The sequence below is a fragment of the Centruroides sculpturatus genome, unplaced genomic scaffold (assembly GCF_000671375.1).
Source record: "Centruroides sculpturatus isolate CEXI.00-Female unplaced genomic scaffold, Cexi_2.0 scaffold389, whole genome shotgun sequence".
Taxonomy (NCBI): Eukaryota; Metazoa; Arthropoda; class Arachnida; order Scorpiones; family Buthidae; genus Centruroides; species Centruroides sculpturatus.
In genome coordinates this window covers 515,133-541,448 of record NW_019384624.1, presented here as the reverse complement: position 1 = coordinate 541,448, position 26,316 = coordinate 515,133, and the positions used below count along the sequence as shown (strand labels likewise).

The 26,316-nt window shown below is 31.5% G+C and overlaps 2 protein-coding genes across 2 annotated transcripts; one reads left to right on the top strand and one right to left on the bottom strand.

Annotated features, from left to right (window-relative positions):
- Positions 1 to 141: 141 nt before the first annotated feature.
- On the bottom strand, positions 142 to 9,847 carry LOC111625577 (glyceraldehyde-3-phosphate dehydrogenase-like). The gene is made up of 10 exons (XM_023368757.1): positions 9,716 to 9,847; positions 5,243 to 5,287; positions 5,064 to 5,160; positions 3,673 to 3,779; positions 3,504 to 3,594; positions 3,006 to 3,203; positions 1,862 to 1,918; positions 941 to 1,035; positions 605 to 868; positions 142 to 514 (listed from the first exon to the last, which is right to left on the bottom strand). The coding sequence occupies exons 2-10, from the start codon at positions 5,275 to 5,277 to the stop codon at positions 445 to 447; spliced, it is 1,014 nt and encodes a 337-aa protein (XP_023224525.1). The 5' UTR covers positions 5,278 to 5,287; positions 9,716 to 9,847; the 3' UTR covers positions 142 to 444.
- On the top strand, positions 9,809 to 25,576 carry LOC111625584 (mitochondrial 2-oxoglutarate/malate carrier protein-like). Its single transcript, XM_023368767.1, has 8 exons — positions 9,809 to 10,017; positions 15,688 to 15,749; positions 17,323 to 17,413; positions 21,321 to 21,378; positions 21,452 to 21,542; positions 23,032 to 23,131; positions 24,682 to 24,688; positions 25,139 to 25,576. Exons 1-8 carry the CDS (start codon positions 9,950 to 9,952, stop codon positions 25,316 to 25,318), a joined length of 657 nt encoding a protein of 218 aa, XP_023224535.1. The 5' UTR covers positions 9,809 to 9,949; the 3' UTR covers positions 25,319 to 25,576.
- The last annotated feature ends 740 nt before the right edge of the window (positions 25,577 to 26,316 follow it).

Genomic DNA, 26,316 nt, shown 5'->3' with positions numbered 1-26,316 from the left:
GCACAGCTAGGTTGAATTTGAAGTAGGAAAATAGTATTTTAATACTATTCTATTTCAAATTCAATCCTGCTCTGGACCAAGCATAGTGTTTAGTTCAAGTTTATCAAGGTGGAGTGTTATTTTAAATCATTAAACAAGAAAAACTTTGTAATAACATTTTATTTTCGAAATTAACGTGGTTTTAATAATCACTTGTGAATAGGAACAACTGTACAGATTTGAATTACAAATGTGAAGTCAGTCTAGACTAAAGCCAAAAGTTGATACTGTTCTGGTGAGATTTCTTTTTTGTTTAAATAAAAATCACAGGAAAGATATTAGGAATTAGGAACATGACATAACATCACAGACTTTAGGCAGAATAAACAAACTATCCAGATTAATCTTTAAAGCTAATTACGCACAGTTCGTGCACCAAGTTTAGCACTAAAAAGGCATAGAAGTTTAGCCTTGTTTGAACATGTACTTGGCTAAGTCGACTACACGGTTGCTGTAACCATATTCGTTGTCATACCTGGAAGAAAGGGAGGGAAAAAAAAGTTACAAAGTTGCATTTAGTAGGACTCTTTCCTAAAAATTCAAAAAAAAAAATAAGTGAACATACCAGGAAATCAATTTCACGAAATTTTTGGTCAATGAAATGCCAGCGCTTGCATCAAAAATGCTGCTGTGGGTGTCTCCGATGAAGTCGCTGGACACAACTTGGTCTTCTGTGTAACCCAAGATTCCCTTCCAGTTATCGCTTGCGGCGGCGGCTTTTACTGCTGCTTTGATTTCATCATAAGTTGCATCTTTGGATAGTCTGCAGGTGAGATCCACTACAGAAACATCGGGAGTGGGAACACGGAAAGCCATGCCGGTCAATTTTCTATGGAAAAAAAAAAGTTATGAAGAGAATGGAACAGGTTTTAAAAAAGTTGTAAGCAAAATAAGAGCATACCCATTCAATTCTGGAATAACTTTTCCTACTGCTTTTGCAGCACCTGTAGATGCTGGAATAATGTTTTGACCGGCACCACGTCCATCACGCCAGTTCTGGAAAAAAAGAGTTTAGTTCTGTATTTTCAAATTAATTTATATAAAAAATAGTTTAAGTTCATGGTTGCTTGACTTCAGAGAAGTATCCACTATTAAATTATTTTAATTTATATATAAAAAAATAAGTTGTTTCTGTAAAGTTACTTTCATGGATGTGATTGATTACATGGTAATTGCAAGTTGTTATAAGCTAGAAAAGTCAAATACAATGGAATCCTGTTTATCCAGATTCCGTTTATCTTTCTTATTCTGGAGATAGGATTAATGTATGGAAAACCCTATATATCAAAAACAAAAAACCAAAATTACTAACTTATGTAGTACATTATTGCCTGAGTATTATGTTGCAGCTGTAAGAATACTGTGTCCCCCTTGGCTCAAATGCCAAATTTTGAACACCTGCAACTTTATAATAAAGGATCAGGTAACAAAAAAACAGTAAATCGCAATTACTTCAAATAAGTCCTTTGGTTTTCCTATGGAACACTACACCTAATTACTGTATGTTAGGTATATGTCTTTTGCTTTATACTGTTCATATTGTTGTACTGTACACTATAGGCTAGATACTTTTACATCTATTGTATATTATATTTTTATTTAAGCTATTATGTTAATGACTCTTCCAGATTTTTAGTCATCTGGATTGGGCCCTGTTCCATCCGAGCCAGATAAAACAGGGTTCTACTGTATGGCACCTTTTAAAAAGGACATCTTTAATGACATTCATGAAACTACAATCAATAACCTTGCTAATATATACTTAGTAGAAGATGTTTTATTAATAAAATTTAAAATCAAAAGACCAGATTTGAGAAGTTACCTTTCCACTTGGTCCGTCAACAGTCTTCTGAGTGGCAGTAACAGCGTGAACAGTTGTCTGGAAAAAAGATTTTTAGATGTAAAAACTATTAAAATTTTAAATAATTACAGGTTATTATTGACAAAGGCAGGGTTACACTTCTAAAAAAAAAAAAAAAATGATATGTTGGGATTTAACTGTATGGTTTAGCCAGTCATTTAGTAGAAAAATATAAAATGAGTATGCCAGTGAGACTGTCATTCCAATTACTGCTCTATTCGTTGAATATTTACTGATCAAACCACAAAAAGATAATAAAAAAGGATGTAAACATTGAATTAAGTGAAGTATAGTAGTAATCTTTGAAAATTTTCAGTGTTGTCAAAACAAATCACTATGAACTAGTGTAATTATAAAAATCTGATTAGAGTGCGACGATTCTGTAAAAGATGTCTAGAATAGTTACATAAATTTACTGCATGCCAAAATGTGTATAAAATCAATATGACGATTTTGTCCATTGATAAAGATCAAGATCAATTAGAATGGATGTAGATATCCATGCTCCTGCAATGGTATTAATTGGACTAACAAAAAACAAAGCATTTTTAAATAATTATTTTGCAAAAACAATACTTTTAGGACAGTGAGAGTTTCTTTCAGGGAAGTTTGGGGATAATATCCCAAGTGAGATAAAGAAAAAAAATTTACTGGTAAAGAAAGGTGCACGTGGCAAAACCAAATGCATTTGCCATCTGAGGTCAGAAAAAAACTCTCCTAGGAGAACATTTACTGAAAGAAACAGTGATAATTGTTTAGAAGACCTAATTAAATCAAGGAAGACCAACTAAATGAAACTAATGGCTCAATATATTAGCTATTCTGTCTTCTGAACAAAAAGGTGTGTGTTTTGCAATCCATTGAAACAAACTCCAGTTTTGACTAACCAATTTATTAATTGGTTTAGAAACTGCTCTTAAGGTGGATAGTTTATATATAAAAATTTATTGAAAAACGAAAACAAAAATTCCATTAGATAGAAGCTTAATGACTTATCCAAAGCTAAATTTCTAAAAATTCATCTGAATTAAATGTTTCAGACTACGATCTTTAATATAGGTCATAATGAATGGGAGGTAAAGTGCTTTACAGAAAACATACTCACCATCAAACCTTCAACAATTCCAAATTTATCATTGATAACTTTTGCAAGAGGAGCCAGGCAGTTAGTGGTGCAAGAAGCATTGCTTACAATTTCCATACTACTTTCGTACTTGTCGTGGTTTACGCCCATGACGAACATAGGAGCATCTGCCGAAGGTGCAGAGATGATTACTTTCTTTGCTCCCCCAGTTACGTGGGCCTAAAATCGTAAGAATAAAAAAGTTATTGAATATTCAAGGTTAAAATACAATAAAAAAAAATCAAAATGAAACCACATATCCACTCATCTCTTAACTTAGGAGTTTAGAGAGGATGAGCAACAAACATGGAGTATAGATGTATAAGATATTGTTAGATTATATGTCATTCTACCGAGTGTCTTCATATAAGAATAGTTGTTTACGTATTACAGGTGAATTAACTTTCTCCCGACAGTTTCTCACGACCATAAAAACTTCGCATTAAATTTTTCTAATATAAAATTAGGGAGAAATTTTACCTTTGCCTTCTCAATTGTGGTAAAGACACCAGTCGACTCAACTACATAGTCTACTCCAATCTTGCCCCAAGGAATTTGAGCAGGATCGCGTCTGTTCAAGAAGAAAATTTAGAGATTCAATAGACAATACTAACTTTAAATAAATAAAAAAAATAGATTAAAAACTTACTCTTGAAAGACGTGAATCTTCTTTCCGTCAATTACGAGAAGACCTCCCTCGGCTTCCACCTTTCCTTTGTACCTACCGTGCGTGGAGTCATACTTAAACATGTAAACCTACAAATTTGAACAGAATTAAACTTATAAATATTGCTTATTATGCATCGCCATAAAATTTTAAGTTTTAAAAATTCAAAAGCAGAAACTTGAATTAAAAAGTGGGGAGACTACACATACTAGTTGCAATTTAACTGCATTTATATTGTTTTGTTTTATGATAATAATTGACTATTAACATCGACACGTTCTAGATCTTAGCCAGGTTAAGATGTATCTCGGGAGTGAACTGACAGAGGAAAGGCAATTCTTTAGCTGCATAAAGTAATAAAAATTGTGCAGCAGCACATGTTATACCAAATCAGATTGAGAATACAGCTGTCCCTTGATAATCCGACAGGTATGGGACCAAAGGGGTGTCAGATTACCAAAAGTGCCCGGATTACCGAAAGTGATTACATATTTGGCATTGTTTTGCTAGCAGTAGCTTACAGTATTCCCTAATCCAACTGTTCGAACAGAACTGCTCACAGAAAAACACACAAAATGTGTGTCATCGTGTAAGAATTGGGTGGCGAGATTCACGTCACGACATGCTTCTGTGCAAGCAGACACGTAACGGGGATGGGTACCTTGACGGGAAGGGCGTCGGACTACTGAGCATGTTAGATTATAAAACGTTGGACTATCAAGGGACAGCTGTAATTCGAAAATGATATTGATCAGATGTTAGAGTTCAATTGTAAATTAGCATTTTCATTAAATGAGTAAAATAATTTTTATGAATGAATTTACATAGACAATGTATTCCTAACAAAAATAAATTTTTTTGATTTCACATCCTTAGCATATGCATCAAAAATTAGGTCTTATAGATTATCATCTTGATTTATCTATTGTAGGTAATGAATTAGCAATCCCACGTAAGACCCAGTATAAGAATCGTATATACCAAAATCTCCGATTTAAAAATAAATTTTTTATTGCTATTAATAGAATGCTGATTAATTGCAGTAAAGTTGATAAAAATTAAAAATTTGGCTTATCATAGAGTCTTTACAAATTAGAGTTTATAAAACTCAATAGAACTTGCTGCCTACAAAAAAAAACACAGAACAAAATACTTCAATTATAGTAAAGAATTTAACGTCTTAAAAACATAAAAAGGTAACTTCAGGTTTTTAAGTTCAAAATTCCAGAGACTAAAAACAAAGCACAAATGTCTTAATTAAAATCAAACCAAGAATAAGTGAATATTTAAGTCAGTTAAAAATATATATATATAAAATACTTGATAAGCATAAAAATTTAAGCCTAAAATACCAATTAAAAATGATATTTTACCATGTAATTAACATCTAAGAAAGGATCGTTGACCGCAAGGACTTCGACATTCTTATCTAATGCTGCACGCAACACCAAACGCCCAATTCGGCCAAATCTAGAGAGATTGTTTGGGAAAAACATTAAAAAAACGTTTCCAAATATTAAAGTTTGCAAGTGATAATAAAAATGGTACCTACCCGTTAATTCCTAATTTTGGACCACCGTCAGACATCTTGAATTATCTAAAAAAAATTAGAATTGATTATTATTGTTATATAGACACTAAACAGTTAATTTATTACATCTTTTAATTCATAACATCATTAAATTTGTTACAAGAGATTAGTACACTATGACAAATGGTTTGTTTTAATACAAGTGAGGAATAGGATCATCATCATCATCAAACCATTAATTATGGAATTAAGAAAACATTTGAATTCAGTCATCCAACTCTGACATATAGGCAAGGAATGAGCTTGTGGGGCTAAAGCACCTTCCAAATTTCAATAGCAGCCTATTGACAATAGCAAAAATGGAGAGATAGGAGTGTAAGATGTCAGCAATGGCCAGTGCCAAATAAAATGAAGTTCCAAAATGAAGTTCTAGCTATAGGCTCGATTCAACTAATACTAACCATATTAAGTACTTTCAAGGCCTTCCTGGCCTAATTTCTTTAGGAGGCATTATACAAATACAGAACAAAAATTGTAACGAATAGCGGAGACTCCTGGGTATACCACGTGTTCGCGCAATTGCACAGACGGCCTTTATATTAGAATATTTTTTGATACGAAAGTTTACAAAATTTAAACGAAATAAAAAGGCCAAATGCAAAAATGATATTTGAAAATTTAGTAACAACTTGAACTGATCAGATGAGTTTTAAATCTGATTTAAAAAGTTCAAATTTGCTAAAATTATAAAAACAAATACATTTCTAAACCCAATAAATTTGTAATATAGACAAACTACCACCAGATTATATCTAGGACAAATTATTTAGAAATTAAATTGCAGAAAAGTAACCAGATATAATCCAGTAGTTTGGCTTAATACAAGCTTCAAGCAAGAAGAAATAATTGAAAAAACTTACTGTTAAATGCATGCAAAATTTAAACAGGTCAAAATACAGACATATATATACACATATATTACCTATTTTAAAATGATGCAATACATATATGCTATTTTAGTGCAATGCAGATGGCATGTGTCAATATTATTGATCCATAAGTCAAATCTAAAAAACCAGGAAGCCGAGCAATGAAAATTTAAGCCTAACCTCTAAGTAACCTTCACACGACCTTTATATGACCTTACGTCAAAAGGATGGCAGAAGTTCACGTACAGAAGTTACAATTAATTTTATCGGTCATTTTAGAAATTCTTACGACGAGCCGAACACTAAAAAACTATTGCTTAATCGTGGATTTATTTAGAAAAAACTTTGAAATTATTATTACATCAATTGTTATGCGCAACAGTTTTAATACAATAATTCTATTTTTATGTAGAATTGCAATAAAATTTCTCCACCTGTAAAATGGAGAAATTTTACTTTTTTGATAATTACAAGAAAAAAGTGTACAAGTTATTATAGCCGCTTATCATACAACGTTGAAATGACAAATGTTTAGTTTTCTCGAAGCTCAATTGTAATTTTACGCATCACACAAAAAACCTGTTATTAAATAGATCTGTCGGGACTAAATACGCTCATTTTGATAACGATAATGTTTTAATTAAACAACAATTTATGCAGCCTGATGAATTCCCACCTTAGGTTAAAAGCCAATTATATATAGCTAAGTTTAAAAATCACAGATTGTCTTATTCTTAAACAAGATTTGAACTGTGACTAATTGTAAAAAAATCAGCCAATATCCTAATAAAAACATTTACAGGGCTCAATTCTTTAAGTTAACACTGACGCACAGTTCCGCGTTAATTCGGCAGCAATCGTCTTCTCATCTCTAGACTAAAAGTTTTGTAGTATTTTACATTGAAACTGTTTAAAATGGGACAAAAAACATGATTTATGAGAAGGCAATTGAAGTGGAAGTTAAATGTATTAGAAAAGATAACATTTATATATTGATTTTCTAAATACTCTAGATAAGATTTTCAAATAATGGATTTTTGTTTGCAGATCACGATAAAGACGGTTGAACTATGTTTGCTATGTATTTTAGTACACTTCACTAATAATCAAAATTAGAAGGAAAGAACTTAATAGAGATGTTCCTCCTATTTTAAAAAATATTTTCTCCATTCTGGATCACTGATTTTATTTACTATAAAAGTTATATAAACAACTTTATGGTGTGATTTAAGACATCATCCATTACAAACTTTAATACAGAAAGATTATAAATGAGTTAAAACAGCACAGTTAAATCAGGCTATTGAAATTCAGATTAACAGATTACACTAACGGAAGTATTCTATAATAAAAATAACTCATCTTACACACTGAACTTAAGGTTATTGAATAGAAAAGTTAAGAATTATTTTTGAACGGAACAGATTATTTTTGCCATAAATTTTTAGCTATTTATAAGTAATTTGACAGTGCGCGCACGTTAAGTAGCAATTCATTGCATTTATGTTATAAACGATTAATTTTAAGGTTTAAAATATAAAAAAAAAATAAGCTTTTGTTCTAAAAACAGTCTTATATACAGAAATATACATAGCAATTCATTGCATTTATGTTATAAACGATTAATTTTAAGGTTTAAAATATAAAAAAATAATAAGTTTTTGTTCTAAAAACAGTCTTATATACAGAAATATACATAGCATTTGAATTATTGATTTTAAAGAAGTTTCTGGATAATGCTGTAATGAGTTACAAATGCTTGAGCTTTTTTCTAATTAGCATTTTATTATAACTTCAACTCAATGTGACCTTTCCCTTGGAACAGAGAGAACAGACCTATCGTCTTGTCTGACAGTTATCTATTATTAGAATCAAAATGAGAGTGAGTGAACTTGATTTTCTTATAATGCACAACTTCACCCGAATTAAGTATAGTCGTTTAGAGCATTTTTTCACTTTACATCATTCAAAAATGCTTTAGCTTTACACCACATCAATAATTACTAAGTTGTATTTCCAGTCAATTATTTGCCATTTTACATTCAATTCTGGAATGTTAAAACAGAAAATTAGGTGTTAACGATACTTATGCAAAAGACTTTAGATCTAAAGTTTAGGCTCGTCCTAAGCCGTAAAAGAGCAATTGAACATCGTATTAAGTTATAACAGCGTGCACTGCTAAAAAAGGTTTCCATGGCAATTTGTGGTTTTTTTTTTATATAGCAGTTTAGTACAATTAAACATCACATTAAGACTTAGCAAGGCTTTTCTACAAAACCAAGATAACTTTCAGCAACAACCAGTAAGTCAAAATCTGAATAATTCACTTTCAGTAGAAGGATATACATATGTATAACTTCCTCCCATTACATACCAAAGCACATTAACAAGCATTTCAAATTTGAAGCAATATTACAAGAAAGGAATATTCAGGATTCTTTTTTGCAAAAAAAAAGGGAATAAAAAGGAAAGAGGATATACCTTTTTAATGGAAGGTTATACCTGGCTTCCTGGAATAAGTAGCCATTTATTTACCTTTTAAAAAACTTTTTATTATTATTATTTATTAAATGATCAGACAGACTTTAGACAAGCCCTCTAGAAAAGATTATCTAGAATTTAAGCAGTACCTCTAGAAAAGATTATCTAGAACCTCTAGAAACCTCTAGAAAAGATTATCTAGAATTTAAGCAGAACCTGTAATTTAAGACAAACCCTAATTTTAAGCTTAGCAAACATCTAAAAGCAGCATTTTTTTTCTTCTTTTTTACTTGAAAACAAACCTCCGAAATAAGAGATTTAAAAACTACAAAAAGAATTCTAGTTCAGAACACAAAGACCTTTAGTTCGGTATCAAAAAAAATTGACGTTACAAGATTCTCTTTTTAATACTGCTAGTATTAAGTAGCAATTTCTTCTGTAATGAGGATATACCTCCCTTTTATACCAAAATTTTGATTAAAAAAAAAAGTTTCCAGAATTCCTGCTCTCTCGGTAAAGGGAGCAGTCCCAGAAACCACTTTAGAATTACACATAAAAGAGCAACTGTTACATCAACCTGGTCAGGCAACCTTTTACTCAGAAGCACCATGAAGCAGGAAACCTTCCTTACATTGTTATAATTTACCAATCTTTATTCTAGATCTAAATTCGAGTGACAATTATGGAAACATTCCAAAATTTAAAAAAGAAAAAGTACCAAAATTAGCTAATATTAAAGCTAAAATCTCCAATTACATTAGTAATAAGAGAATCCTTCCATATTTCCTCAATTTTACACGAAGGATTTCGTACGAATAAAACCAAGAAGGCCATTTTTCCCGGGTGTAATTGAGTAATTAAATTAATTACTCAATTACACGCGGGAAAAAAAATTTGAAAAACGTAACAATGTAAAAAAATTTAAAATCCGAAATCGATTAATTTAAAATTAATCGATTACACAATCGCTTACGTGTGGTTAAAAAAAAAACGGGTAAAATACGCAAAGTTAGAATAAAATTATCGGGTATTACGTTAGAAAATACGTTAGACGAAGGTTTTATACATTAATTAGTGTACTTACGAGTTTAAATAATCTCAAAGAACAGAGAGAAATTCGTCAGACAACTTCTAAACGCCCTTGGCCAAGGTCAGAACGGACAACGTCTCCTTTCCGACTCGTTATATATACCCGAACGTGTTACTCTCGAACCGGTATTGCTACGGTTGTCAACCCCCGTTTACACCCCTTTAATTCACCTACTTTGCTTCCTTTTTTCCCCCCTTACTTACATCACTAACGTTGCTAAAAAGTAGGATGGCTTCCACACCGAAACCTCCTCCGATGCCCAAGTCCATACGTTTTCTCTTTGGAGGACTTGCCGGGTAGGAAAATACAGTATATCGTTTTTAAAATGAATTAAGATCATTTCTGGTTTGTATTTAAAGAAGGATTTAAAATCCTTAAATCGACCTGTTGAGTTAAATTCTATCTTATTGCAATATCCTAGCGATAAGATTAAATATTCTACTTAATTTCTGAAGAATAAATGCTTTAAAAAATGTAATTTTCAGCTTATTTTTAAATTATTTTTTTGTATTTTTTGAGTTTTTTTTTATTGGTTTGTATGTAGGTTATTGTTTCCTACTTGCATAATTTTTTTTTTAAAGTTTAAATGGTAGAGAGCCTTAAAAATATGATTAAATTACTACCTTTTTTTGGCTTCAAACCCTTTATTATTTATGCATTACTCATTTAATCTTCATAAAATTTCTGTATTTAAGTTTTAAAATGGAGAAAGTAGGTTACGTTGCAAAAGTTAAAGTGATTCGCTCCGTTTTTACGCTCGTCGATATTGTAGAGCCGACGAAAGAACGCGTAAATGGTTAAGCGTTCTTGAAATGTTATTTTAATTCTTTTTGCGGTGCTCGAATATAAAATTGGGCGTTAAATAATTAGCGGGATTAGGTCGGATAGTCTGCAATTTTGTCTCGGGTCTCCGTATCCGGGATTCCAAAATTATCGCAAATAATACGCTTAGAAGTATAATTAGATACAGCGTGGTCTGCTTATAGAAGGAATACAAAGCAATGAAACATATTTCAATCTTGTATAACTGGATATGCCATTATTTTGCAGTTACAATGTTGAAAGTAGTATTTGCTTGCCTTTTATCTGAAAGAAACCGACGATGCAACTCGAGGTGACGTGATGAGGGCGAATCCTCCCGGGAGGATTTTTTATAGGAAACTGGTCTCTATTTAGGTGTTATGCACGTTTAGAAAACTCTGTAAACTTTGTGCGGCTGGCTTTTTGGGAGGTGCAAACCTGGGACGACTACCGGTGTTTGGTGATTTTATCTACTCGATCACTGGTGAGGCCAAAGGAAACCGTGTTCTAAAGTTGAATGTTTACAAATAATAGTCAATGATTGAAAATGATGTACCAACACATTTTAAACTTAATGTAATGAAAACCTTCAACAGTGCTAATGTTTTTGGTCATTTTAAATAAGACCATTGTTGGGTGAATTGAACAACAAAATTAGAACATTGTACTGCATTGTTAGGATGAATACATATTTTACAAATTCAAAAATTCTCAAAGTGCGCATGGAATATTACAAAAGTCTTTTTAAACTAAAATCATATTTAAAAATAGGTTTATATTTTTCCAACTTAAATATAAAGCATCAAAAACTGGACTTTGTTAAAAAAAAAAAAAATATTGTATGAACACACCTTAAACTTTCAGCAACGTATAATATTGCTGAAAGTTTAAGGTGTGTTGATACAATTTTTTAACAAAGTCCAGTTTTGATGCTAAATAATTGAAAACAATATGCATATATCTTTTCCTTTAACATATTGAGAAAATCAACTATTATCTCCTTCAGAGCAGTTCGTTCTGAGTTGACACACAGCTGAATAGGAAACTTCAACATTCAAAGCAATTTCACAGATTATTTTTCTGAAAGCTGTTGAGGATCTCCTTTGTTTTTATTTTCACATCTTCCACTGACAAAAAAATGTTCCTTTGAGCACAGAGTTGATCTTTGGAAAGAGATAGAATAGGGAGGCAGGTCTCTGGCAAATAGGATGGGTACTGAAACAAAGTGATGATGGATTAGCTAAAAAATGCTTCACAAAGCATTATGGGCTGGTGCACTGTCTTGGTGCAAAATCCAACAGTTTCCCCACAATTCTTGTGATTTCCTTCTTGCACATTTGCACAATTTTATCAAGACTTTGAGGTAACACTGCATATTTACCATCTGGCTTGCTGGGAACCCACTTTGCCATGTCAATATCCTGGATTTAAAAAAAAAAACAAAAAACATACAACCTGTCTATGCTTTCTCTATTTTCCAAAAATCAGTTGTGCCATTTAAAAATGTGCGTATGAGAGATGAAATCTACACCATAAGCCTTAGTCACTCTGTTACAGTTTACTTCACTTTCACAAGGATTATGATGTTAACTCTCTGTTCAGTCTTTCGCTCCATTTTCCAACCAATGAATATGCATCCACTTCTCCTTAAATTAAAATGGTTGGCAGAATTCTCATGTAAAATCAGAAAGTTAGAAAACAATAATTTTAGTTTGAGTGTGGCTCACCAGTGGCTGAAACCATTGAACATTAGTAGTTAGTCACATGTTTGCAACCTCACCAGCAGGCGGACCACGTGAACTTTTCCAGGTCTTCTTCAAGTGTCTAACACCTAAATAGGAGCCAGTTTCCCATAAAAGTTCTCCCAGGAGCCACTCTTCCTTTAGCAGATTGCCTAAATGTTTTGTTGCCTTAAACCATCGATCCAATCCAGAATTAGTTTGTGTGTATTACACAACTACTGGAAAATAAAGAATAATTTTCAAAATATTGTATAACATTACCCTCACCAGTAATGCTGCAGTGGAAAATGTTTTTCTTGTCAGGATAAATTTTAACACTTAAAGAATGTAGGATGGAAAATTTGAAAAACTTGTATTCTGAGACATGAATTAAATAATTTTAATATTTTAAAAAACACTTATCGATAATGTTTTTTGAGATTGGGAGAGTGATGATATGAGTGTCCACTACAGTGTATTTACACACACAAATTCTACATTTAGTTCTGTTTATTTGGTTGTGGGCTGGAGTGGATGGTATGGGTGGGATCTCTCTAAACTGAAACAACATTAAAATGCATTGAAAAGCTATCATCAGAGTTAGATAGGTCCTCAAAGTTTTGGTCTTCTACCTTAATTAGAAGTAGATGAAATTTGAGTTACAAGATTTGAGAATGATACAAAACAAGTTAAATACAAGTGTTTAATAAATAAAAAAAGTGCTAAATAATAAGGATGAAATGAAAATGAAACTGTTATTTTAATACATTGTAGTGTTTTGTTTCTCTATTTCTGAGTAGTAGTTAAATTACATGCAGTCTGTAATGATAGACACTAACCATCTATTACATACTGCATTTAATCTGGATATGATTTGAATAACAAAAGCAAAATTATTCATTAATTTTTGGATTATTTGTGTAATTTTAACCATTAAAATTATTATGAGTTAAAATAACAGACATACATACGAAACCTAAGTAGTTTTCAACTCGAGATCTATCTTTTGCAAACATCTTTTGATTTTGAAAAGGGTTTATAGAGTTCGGTAATTTAAACACTGCCGGCTAACAGGTAAAGCAGCAAATTTCTTAATATGATTATACCATACATTCAAAAAGTCTTTTTTGCAATGGGTGTTATAGGTTGTGGTTTCACCTTTCAGCTTGTTGATTGGTTTTAGGTGATGCTGGTACATCAGGCAGTGTTGTGTCTGCTTCACTATTCCGTAGCCATGTACAGACAGTTTAATTTGTTGTTTGAATGTCTTCGTTCAGTGTGTGTGTGTTAGCTGCATGGAAAGATGCTAGTCATTAAAGAATGTTTTAAGCTGGTGAAAAATATTCTGAGACTGTGAAACAAAAATTCCAAGAAAGGTTTCCAAATACTATACTTTCACATTGTGACTGTACAGGATATGCTGAGCAAATTTCAGAGCATCAACTTGATGTCAGAAGCCCTAAGAAATGATAGACCTAGTGTGCTGACAACATTGTGACAAAATTATTGTAAATAAATTGTTGAAAAGCTTGTCAAAGTCAGTATGAAGAATGGCACAGGAAACAGAACAACCTAGGAAATATCCACAAAGCAGTCAAAAACACATTATGGTTTTTCCTTTCCCTTTCTTTTAGTGGAATTGCAAACAGCTGATCCCACTAAAAGAATGTGACACTGTCAATAGTTCCTAAACTTTGTAGAAGATCACAGGACCAAAGTGCTGGATGACTGGGCGTGGTTATTATCTACCAGAGTATCTAAATTTACAAAATTCATCGTATTCATCGCACTGAGAATCTCATGCTCTTCAAGAACAGCCACCAAATAGTGAAAATAGTTGGAGTTTGAATAGCAATGTCTAGAAAACAGATTGTGAGACCAATATTCTTTAACTGCATCATCAACTTGGAGAGATATTGCTTAGATATTCTCTATTCATTTACAGGTCATCTAAATGATAGAGAAATTCATGCCTATTATCAATAAGGTGGTGCTATAGCACACACTTGGATCTCTATGAAGCTACTCCAAGATTCTTTAGTGATTGTATTATTTCTCAGCAATCTTAATCACTAAGATTGCCTGATCACCTGATTTTGTTTAAAAGAAACAAAAGGATCAGTGCGTAAAAATAATTTAAAAACATTTGATAAGCTGAAAGAAACAATCACAATCTATGCACAGTCCATCATCATGCAGACTCTTGCAGGTATGTTTGTTAGATTATGTCTTGAGAATGAAGGAGGATACTTTCAGCATTTATGAAAGTAAATTATTGATTTTTGTTATACATTTGTTTGATTTCCATATAACCTTTAATACCTTTTCATAGAAACTTTTCAAACACCATGAATAAAGTGAAACAATTGCTGAATTATATTGCGTTATATTACTACTACTATTATTCATTAAAGAGGCAATCATTAGGTAGCACGCCTTAGAGTTTGGCTGTAGGGGCACTCTTGCTAAATTAATAATTATAATTAAATTAATATTTTAATAATTAATTTAGATCAGATTAGACCAACCCACGGCCCGTCGCGTTAAATTGTGTGGCCCGCTAAGCAATATTATATATCTATTAAAACTTTTGTTTTCCGTTATGTGTATACCAAAACAATTAAATAAATGAAAATTTGCATGTGTCATTGTTATAATGCGCAAGTGCGAGTACGAATTCTTGGTATAACAATAAAATCTTATTCATTTTGTATTTGTTTTACTTTTTTAAAAGCATGTTTGCCTAAATTGTGGCCCACCGTAACGTTACGTGTGATCAAAGTGGCCCACGAAACAATTTGGGTTGGTCAGGCCTGATTTAGATGAACGTTCTTGAAGAAAAGAATTGGCCCAAAGAGGGACTCAAACCCCCAAACCCATTTAATTAATGATAACAGTAGCTGAGCCGTAACTAGGATTTCGGACACCTGTGGCCAAGAATAAAAATGCCACCTTTTTAATTTTTATTATTAAAAAAAAAATAACTTTATTCTAAAAAAATGCTATTATAAAAAAATTATCTAATGACATTTAAATACTATATAAATATAAATATAAAAATTTTTTTGTGTTATTAATTTTGAATACATATTATTCCGAAACCTTCTTGTTGGTGCCTTTATTAAATCGGCGCCTATGGCGGGGGCCACATTGTCCATACCCTAGTTACGGTTCTGAACGGTAGTAATATAGCCTGATATAATTCAGCAATTGTTTGACTTTAATATATAACTATCAGGTTTGGACATTTATATGTATGAATAAAGTGGTTATAAATCATTATGTACGCTAATTAGAAATTATCCACATGCTCCACACCTTTCTTGATATAATTTATTTAAACAGTAATTTATAAATTTATTTATTTATATGTTTTGTTTAAAAAGTTAAAATTCAATACTTTATAGAAATATAAAATTAAAACATTTTTTCTTTTTTCAATAGCATGGGTGCTACTATATTTGTACAGCCTCTAGATCTCATAAAAAATAGAATGCAACTTAGTGGTAAGTCATAGTAAATAGTTGTCTTTTAGTTAAAATAATACATTTCATTTTATATAATCGATCAATTTTTATTCCTTGCTCCCTAGGAAGGTATAATACATAAATTGTTAATCTCAGAGCATACTTTATTTCTAAATTTAGATAATTTAAAGAATGTAACATCATTTTCTTATTAAACAACCATCTCAACGTCACTGCCGTAACTAGGGCGGTGCCCAGGCACAGGGCACAGACCCTGGGGGTGCAGAAATGACCTGGACCAAGTTTTGGGTCATAGTTTTGGGGCGTAGTTACAGAAGCTCGCACCGGGCACATAAAAGGCTAGTTACGGCACTGCTTAACATCATACAGAATGGAGGGAATTTGTGAAAATTTAGCATTTTCCAATATACATATTGAAAGAAAAGTATCTAGTGATATCAATTAAAACTTGAATTAAATAAATAATAAATAAATAAGATCTAAACTCTGTTTCTAAAACTTGGATGGCTTTATAAGAATTGTTGAGTCATGTATTTTTGATTGTTTCTGAAAAATCATGTTTGTAGCTAGCTAACTGTGCAGTGCTTAGAGGTTATTCAAATATGATGCCATCAATTTTAAGTTGTTTTTGACTACTCTACTCTCTGTGTCACATTTTGTCACCAATTTTTAGACACCATTCATACTTGATCTGCCACCCTTGATATTAAACTCAAGCATTTCTGTAAAACAGATCAAAAAGAAACACACGAAAACCAAAAATTCAGCAACATAATATACAAGCAAGCATTTTTACCTGTCTTAAATGGTCATTATCGGGTTCTTCGTCGTCATTTGTTTGTGTATTAAAGTATTTATGTTGTTGGTTTTTTGGTGTTGGTGTGTTTATCTTTGAGCTACAACCAGCTTTTGTTTGTAAAACAGATCTACGGTGCATTAATTTATTCATATTTCCTGCCAAGAAGAAGAAAATTTTAAAAATAGGCCAGTAGGAAAGAAAATGAAATTTGCTGATTTACTACAGAAGAAGAGTCTAGTGACATTGTACTAACTTCTAGAGTAAAGTTAATATATTACATACGTGTATTCCTTTCAGCAGTATCTTTACCTTTAAAAGTAAATTGTTGCCATTATCTTTTCACATTAAAAGTTCTACTAGAGCTTCCAGAACATATTTAGTACATTGAATCAACTAAAGTGCGACTATTTGAATATGCAAGAACTTGCCATGTGATCGTTTTTCCTAGCTTTAAAGATGCTCTTAGTAAGTTTAGTTAAAGGAAAAGCTATTGGGCAAGGTTGAAATTGTAATTTAAAATCAACAGATGATTGGAGTGGTGCATAACCTGCACTCCTCTTTCAAATCAAATTTAAAACACAAATAACTTGTCAGTTATTCATGAGAAATTACAATACTTAAAAAGAAGGCAATAGTAAAAAAAGGTGTATTTTTTAATGTTGTTTATAATAATAAATCTTGTAAAATTGTTAAGCATGAAATAAAATTAATTCTTAAAGCTTAGTAAAGTGAAACTTATGGAACAGTTTAAAGAACTTGAAGAAAAATGAGTATTAATGTTTTACTTTTTAGGTGAAGGCGGTAAAGCAAGAGAACACAAAACTAGCTTGCATGCCATACGTTCGATTATTAAATCGGAAGGCTTATTTGGGATGTATGCTGGGTAAGAAATTATTTTTATTTATAAAAAAAAATATATTAAATCTTCAAGTTATAAGTAAATTAAGAATAAAACTGTTTTCCACTTGAAAGCACTAATTTACTAGTATTAAAGGTTTTTCAATTCCAAGAAAGTAGTTTTAACTTTATTATATTTTAGGTTTCTTTTTATTCTTTAAATATTTTTAGATAATTATTGATAAAGTTCGTAAATTCAACTTCATGTCATAAATAAAATACAGTAGGATTTCATTTTATATAGAGTCAGAGCTGTCAAGAGGGTTCGAGATAGAGAGGGCCCTTTTGTTCCTTATCAGGATCGCTTTTCGGTGGCATAGCGAGGGGGTGCAACGGGGTGTATCATGCACCGGGCACCACGCGCAGAGGGGTGCCCAAATGGTCTCCAAGACAAACTTTATGTGTTTATGGGGGGGAGAGGGGTGTTAAATAAAGTGCCGTGCCCCAGGCGCCAGTTATGTTTGCTATGCCACTGCCGCTTTTGTCATTTTTTTTAAGTAAATGAAATATATAGAATATTTCTTTATTGACCCACTCCCAGTGTCATTAAATCTGACTCTTGTTAGCAAACTACACTTTGTCAGTTTCTAGCAATCCAAATACAAAAACTACTGAGTGATATTTTAGTTTTCACGTACAGTAAAACTTCTCTAACTCGAAGCTTCAATAGGCAGGAAAAACTTTGATTTACAGACATTTCAAGTTAGAGAACAATAGAGTAAAAAATGCCAATTCTGAGTAGATTTGTATTTTTACCTCTCTTGTATTATATGAAGAATCTTTGATAGTATTTTTTTGTTTATTTGTTTTAAACAGCCCATGTAACACCTTTCAGAAAAATCTTCAATGTAACTAATGGAATCGAATAGTTTCGCAGGTACGTTTTGTTGAGATAAGGCAAGGGGACCTCTCACTTTGGACTGGTATATTGTCTGAAAATTGGTATTGGAGAATAGATACAACTAACTAACTGTCTGAAAATTTCATGAAAATCTGATTAATTTGATGAAAATTAGAATCAATTTGGGTAAAAAAATATTAAAGTTCAAGTTGGGGAAGTTGAAATTAACATAAATTGGTATTGGGGACCACAAAAAACTTCAACTTGGAGAAAATTTGAGTTAAGAAATTTAATTTGGAGATGTTAAATCCATATGATATTCCATTGAGACCTATCAAGTGCTTTGTTTTCTTTGAGTTAGAGAAGTTTTATTGTGTTTTTCTCACGTAGCATTTTTAATATGTGTAATAAAATTTTGCTCCATATATTCAGAAATATTTTAAGTATATTTGAATGTTTTTCTCTTGTGTAACTGTCACATGCCATTTTTTTTTAATANCCGGCACGTATGCAGTTTACGGATTAAGGCTGTTTGAAAGGTTTCTTCCATATAATTAATCGATTCTAGACTAATTCGACTCAACATTTCCAAAATACGTATAATTTTTTGGGAATAATCCATATAAACTATGCTATAAACAAAAAATTGTAGGATTACTTACCGAGCATGCACCGTTCGACTACGCCATTGCTTAAGCTTGTTTTTGTCGTGGAGCTTGTCATCGAATGGCGCTCGCATGCTTCCCGATAGATTATTTTTTTTGCGAAAAATTCACTGAACTTTAGAGACATCATTAATATGAATATAATTTTTATGGACGTTAAATAATAAATGGTTTTTAGTAGGTCCACTGCTCGTTTAAACTCGACGGTTTGTACAGTATCTGCTATTGGTCTAGATTCGACCAATCCTGTCGCAACACGAGTCAGCGATGACGTTTTACCGAATTATATGAGTTTTTTTAGCATGTTTGTACGAATACTGTCGCAATTTTTTTGCCGTGATATAGGAATCTGAACTATAAGAACCCATATTATAGGGGGATCGACTGTATTTTAGTTATAATTTGTACTTACTAGAAAACTTCTCTGTCTTGCTGGCTTATTGCCTAAAGGAATAATAAACACAGTAGAAGCAGAAGTAGAGAGAGAGATATACTGCATATACAGAAAACAAAGCGGGGGTTGTCTAAAGACAGAAAAGCAGGACAAAAATGTTTTTAACATGTCCGCTGCTAACAAACTGTACAAGTATCTGAGTAAGAGGGGTTTTAACTTATTTCTAGGCTTACAATTAACGAAATTTAGCAGAGAATAAGGTAAATGTTTCTCGTTTACGTACCTGGACAGAATGTTTGGTTAAACTGTTTAAGAAGATGAAGTTTTCTATCCTTTTCTAAATATATATTTATTTAATGTTAATTTTTTAATGATTTGTTTTATTTATCAACATATAACTGAACTTTATAAAAAGACTCTTTTTTTTTTATTCCAAAATGTTTATTTTATATGATTAATTTTATTTTTAGTAATCTGTAAATACAAAACAAAATCAGTTTGAATTAAGTACAGGGTGTTTACAAAGTCTGTAAAACATCACAAACAGCTGTATTTTCATACGAAGACATAGATATGTACTCAAATATTCACAAAATGAAAGATGTCCTCACCAAATTATGTTTTCACATCTTACAAATGTTCAATTTATCCCCTTTGGCCACACAGCAAATATTTTGTTGTTGTTAAGTTCCATCAAGTCGTTGTCGACTCCTGGTGACTGCATGGACAAGTCTTTTCTTGTCCATGTAGTTTTCTTGGCAAGAGTTGAGGAAGTGGTTTGCCATTGCCTTCTTCCTGGAATGATGTGTCACTCGCGCGCGGGGAAAGAAAAAGCAAATATATCTATCCTATAAATATGAACATCTGAAAACCCAATTGTTTAATTAAAATCAAATGATTACCATATATTGAGCTATATTAATGCTACTATTAATAATTAAATGTTAAGTAATTTGGCCTAGAGGTAGGCATTAGATGCCATCTCTTGATAAATACAATACCCTTTCATTAATACAGTAATTGTTTGGCTTTAACATCCATCCTATACTCCATTTCACTCATACCTGATCTAGCATATACTGTTATTGTGGCAGTTATGATGTGGTATCGCAGATCCTGAAGTTCCCGTAGTAGGGGTGGCATGTACACGTTTTTCTTCATATAACCCCACAAGATGTTGCTTGGAGTAAGGCATGATGATCTGGGTAGCCAGCGTGTGATTGCTTGTGTCTTGTGCCAAGACACAACCAATCCAACAATGCAACAATTTCTTGTTCAGATATGCATGAACATCACTGTGGAAATGTGCTGAGGTACTGTCTATTGCATCACAGTTAACATTACCACATCCTTGTTATGATGGGTTGGGTATAGAGTGAAATGGACTATAGGATAGGTAACCAAAGATGGACTTATTTGAACATTTGTAAGACATAAAAACATAATTTTGTGAGTACCTCTTTTATTTTGTGAACATTTGAACACATATCTATGTCTCCTTGTGAAAATACAATTTTGTAATGTTTCGTGGACTTTGTGAACACCATGTATATGAAGATCCTCCTTAACATATATATCATTTAAAATAATTTCAAAGCATAAGTAATGTAAATATCTGATAAAAATCTTGTTCAATACTTATATTCAACAGATGCAATTTTTTTTTTAATTTAGACNAATTTTTTTTTTTTTTTTTAATCTTAAATGCTAATGATTAATATGTTTATTTAGTCCAACAATATTTCAGTATTCTACAATATTTCAATATTCTATATTTCAGCCCAACAATAAAATGTAACAGTGTTTATTATTGATTAAACTTTAATTTTTAAATCATTGTAAAAATAAAATGTATAATTTAAATAATTAAAACAAAAGTTGAAATATTATATCGATTTTTCAAAATTTAAATACTGTTCATTGCTCTACAAACCAGTTTAATATTTAACTAGATACTTGAGATGCATAACTTAATAATTAACACAATCATTAGAATGGCACAATCATTAGAAAGAGGTCACAGTAACCATGTGTTTTGGATAATACAGATGGTTATAGAAGGTATTATTACTTCTGATTATTGTCACTAACTTTTATTTATATTAATTTTATTTGCTAATTTAGGGTTGTGTTCCAACAATTGGAAGAGCCATGGTAGTCAATGCTGCACAATTAGCTTCATATTCTCAAGCAAAACAGATGTTAATGTCTTCAGGTATGTGTTTTTATCTGGATATATGCTACTGTTACAATAATATATTGATAAATATTTGAAGAATTATAAAAAAAATTAGATTTTACACATTTCACTACTATACTAGTATGAAAGTAGACATAATTTGCTGATGTTGTTCCAAGTTCTGAGTGAATGAACTCAGAATGCTAGTTAAAAGGGATAGTTACTTTGCTTGCTCTAGTTGATGCAAGTGAAAACTACTTCATCAGCTAGTAGAATGTATCCCCAGACACGGGAGAACAATGGTAATGCAACAGTTCATTTGGAGAGAAATTGTGGTCAGTGCAGATGGCCACATTTTCAGCCTCCCTTTATAGGAAAGGAAGGAGAGAATATCTCAGAAGAGGAGAGAAAAATTGAACTCAAGCTAAAGTTGATGAAGGTTTGAATTGAACTCAAGTGATAGCCACATCCAATGTAAAGTCCACTGGAGGTGGCAAGAAAAACAAACAATTTGAGACAAAAAAGTTTATGAAATATAATAAAATTAAACCAAGTACTTAAGCAGTAGGAAATAACTCTGTACATAATTTCAAAACAACAATTTCTCAAATAATTACGAAAGGTAACTTTTGCATACATTTCTATAACAATAGAATTGTATGCTCTTTAGAATACAAAACAAATTCAAGCTTAAATTGCTGAGGATAGAATGACACATTCCAAAAACATTTTAACATAAATAAATAATTTATTAGGCTCCTTAAACAGAGTCAGTATGGACTCTTTATTATCTACTATTGAAGACACTCAACTTATTTATCATATATTATAGTTAATTATATTTGCAAATGCAATCAGTTTACAAAAATTTTTAATGCATAATTATGAATACTTTTTATAATTATGAGCTACCTTTTTCTGCTTTCTTGAAGACTATTAGGGTAACTTCTTTAAAATTAAATACTTTCAACCTTTCACCCCATTACCGGGGTAAAAAAACAACTGTTTCAAGCATCATCAGCTTTGTCTTGGAACAATATGAATTTAAAAATTGACGACATTTGAATTCAGTGCATTTTTATAGCAATTCTTTGTATTACAAGATGACTGATACCAGTCAGTTTTTTGAGAACTGACAAATTTGGTTCATATATGGAAGGTTTTCAAGTTCTTTCTGTATATATGACCAAAGATAGAGAAGATTAGCCTTTATTTTCTATTCTCATAATAAAGTTTTAATTTATTTTAAGGGTTTAGACATACCTCACATTTTGGGCAGTGCAAGGTAAGCACAATAGCCACAGATTTTGTTCAAAGGGGAGAGGAGAGAGAGATCCAAATTTTTCTGGCCATTAAGATTAACCAGAATTTTAGACTACTAGGTTTGGATTAGCAAGGTCCTATTGTAATATACGTGACAAAAAACCGAAACTATCCGATTTTTTACTGTTTATCTTACTTTTTAAAACCGAAAAATCTTATGTCATTTCTAAATTTATAAATTGCCAATTATATTTTCTTATAGGTTATTTTCAAGATAATATAATGTGTCATTTTGCTGCAAGTATGATCAGTGGTCTCATCACAACGGCAGCTTCAATGCCTGTAGATATTGCTAAGACTCGGTTAGAAATTCTGTTAATTTATTTATTTTCTGCTTTAACACTGGATTAAATTATAATGAGTTGATTATAATTTTAGTTTTTAATAATAAAAAGTCCCTTTTTTTTTTTTTTTTTTTTAAAGTACATACATTTGTAAGACATAAAAACATAATTTTGTGAGTACCTCTTTTATTTTGTGAGCATTTGAACACATATCTATGTCTCCTTGTGAAAATACAATTTTGTAATGTTTCGTGGACTTTGTGAACACCATGTATATGAAGATCCTCCTTAACGGCGAATCAGACCTGGTGACATACGAGCCAGTTACGCAACAAATGCAGCCTGCTCTTGGCATCTCAAACTCATTGCATGCTTCTCACGAATTCTACTTCTGTTTGATCATTTTGTATAGCATGATCTTAAGCACAATTTGTTGCTTATTAATTAAGAAACATATTCTAATGTGAAATTTTCTACCAAACTGATGTTTATTTTAAACAAAATATCAAACACAATCATATTACTGGAGCAGAGACTCAAGAAATTGAATTAAGATACTAAATAATGATGTAATATGAATTGAATTATATGATGATATAATATAATTGAACATTTCAATTCTGTAAAGATTTACTTTACAGATTTCATTATATATATATATATATATACAGTAGAGCATCGATTATCCGACCCCTGATCAACCGTCACATCGGTTAAGCGACTGCGTTCTAGTCGGCAAATTCAAATGTCCGCTAGTATGTGGTGATACAATATTTGACTATGTCTTGGCTACTTTAATAGTATTTTTACGTGTTTTAGCTGGCAATACTGGCTCGACCATGAAAGGGACCCAGTATTTAAATGAGGCTTAATTTTCTAATTTTTAACGATACAATAGCGACGATTATTATTTTAAAAAAATTTTTATTAGGCTTAACATCAATGAAAATTCAATGCAAAGTAAGTTAATAGCGATATACTAATTACATGGAATATACTAATATACTATACTAATAATGTATTTTTTCATATTTTTCGGTTATCTGTATTTTCAGTTATCTGACCAACCCCAGTCCCCAATTGAGTCGGATAATCGATGCTCTACTGCAGGTGTGGCCAAACTTTTATCCCTTAGGGGCTACTTTTTTGGTAAAATATAGTCTGCGGGCGACTATGAATATGGGCAAACAATTTTAGGATTTTTATATGTGCATGCGTTAACATTCATTTGCATTGTTCGTCGGGATAAATACAGACAGTCTATTATTGTAAGAATAAATTGTCGAATTAAGATTTTTAAACATTAATTTAAGTGAAAGCAAATTGTTCAACTTTAGCTTCGCAGGCTACTTTCAAAACCTTTGCGGTCGACCGGGGTCCACGTGTTGGCCATCCCTGCTCTACTGTATATGGATTACTGGAAATTGAAGATTAAATCTTAAATTTTCTATAAAATATCCAGTGTTCGTATCTGATCTTATGATAGCATGTAGATTCCTTAAATTGTCAATAATATCATACAAATAAATAAATTTTATAATAAAATGCACTTATAATATACATTCAAGTGTAGAAGTTGCATACAATCCAAGGAAAGAAAGCCAAGACCCAACAGAAAGATGGATCCTTAAATAATGTGATTAAAGTTGATCTGTTTAGTCATTCAAAGACACAAACATGTTTGAAAATTATAATTTCAGTTCATGAGTACAAAATAATTTTATAAAAAAAATTCTGAACAAGATTCAGCATACTTTTAGATCAAAGTTTTATACTTGCTTGATGTAAATATAAATCAAATCTATGTACTTCCATATATTAAATATTATCATGGAGTAAATAGCAACTTGATAATCTACAAAAATAACAGTTTATTAAACTATTAGAAGAAAAATATGATAAAACTCTTTAAAAATGTCAGGAAGCGAACAAAATGAACAACTTGCACAATGTTTCTATTCTATTACAAAAATAAATTTTGAAATTTTTATCATAATAAATTAACACACTTCTCCTTTTTTACAGGATGTATTAACAAAAGTCATACGTTCAGAGGGATTTTTTAGTCTATGGAAAGGTTTCACACCTTACTACGCCAGGCTCGGACCTCACACGGTACTGACGTTTATATTCCTCGAACAGATGAATCAAATGTACAGATTTTACGTCTTAGGAGATACATCAAAAACCGGAGGTGGTCTATAGTACGCAACAGTTTTTTTAATAGTTTTATTGGTATAAGTCTGCCAGTCATGTTAGCACAGATTTTGAGATTATTGTTATATTAGTCGTTAACTGGTGTAGCAATTGACAAAATGTGCAGTTATATAGTTACTCAATTTTTTGTTTGTTGTGAATGGTTGCCAAATATATATTAGAATTTTGTTAAAAACAAAAAACAATATTTTTTGTAGATCATATGTATAATGAATAAATTTAAGAAACAGTTTAAAATTTATTTTAAATGCATAAATAAATTTAATATACACAGTGTCCCCCTTGAACGTCCCTATTTTTTTGGATTAATTTTGCGAAAAGAAATGAGTATAACACTGTATACAATCTATACTAATATTATAAAGAGGTAAAGTTTGTAAGTTTGGATATAGGAGGTTATCTCTGAAACTACTCATCCGATTTCAAAAATTCTTTCACCAATATTTAGAGTGGACCTTCATGGTGGACATAGGCTGTATATTATTCCGTTAAACATTTATATAAATTAAAAGATATCATCTAGGTAAGCCAGGGGTGGCCAAAACGTGGCGCATGCGCCAAACATGGCGCATTGGACGATTACAAGTGGCGCTTCAGTTACTTCTGAGCAAAATTGCCAGATTTGGCTTTTTTGCGATTAAGAATATTATATAGAAAAATAAATTTTTTTTAGTCTGTCTTGGCAAGTTCATTTATTGCACAATTCATAACAGTCTATTTTGCAGATAAAATGAGTGTTCTCCACATAGTAAATTACAGTGTATGCACGTATTTTGAGTCTTGCGATCTTTATTTTCGATCTGTTTACAGGCGTGTAAATGGCCGAAAACATTTGTTGTGAGTAAAGTTATTCCAAGCTGATCTCATTCTCAGTGCCAATAATTGTGGTGCAGAGTAATCTTCACCAAACGAGACTCTGGCAGCTATAGCACCATCATCAAGCAATCACTCTCTCGTACAGGAGATCATTATTGACTACTGTCACA

Excerpts from the sequence above, each read along its gene's own strand:
- LOC111625577 (XM_023368757.1), bottom strand. The coding sequence starts at position 5,277 with ATGTCTGACGGTGGTCCAAAATTAGGAATTAACGG. Across the intron at positions 3,780-5,063 it reads TCTTAGATGTTAATTACATG|GTTTACATGTTTAAGTATGA; the intron begins GTAAAATATCAT and ends TCAAATTTGTAG. Across the intron at positions 3,595-3,672 it reads AAGATTCACGTCTTTCAAGA|ACGCGATCCTGCTCAAATTC; the intron begins GTAAGTTTTTAA and ends CTTCTTGAACAG.
- LOC111625584 (XM_023368767.1), top strand. The coding sequence starts at position 9,950 with ATGGCTTCCACACCGAAACCTCCTCCGATGCCCAAGTCCATACGTTTT. Across the intron at positions 10,018-15,687 it reads CTCTTTGGAGGACTTGCCGG|CATGGGTGCTACTATATTTG; the intron begins GTAGGAAAATAC and ends TTTTTTCAATAG. Across the intron at positions 21,379-21,451 it reads TGTTTTGGATAATACAGATG|GGTTGTGTTCCAACAATTGG; the intron begins GTTATAGAAGGT and ends TTGCTAATTTAG.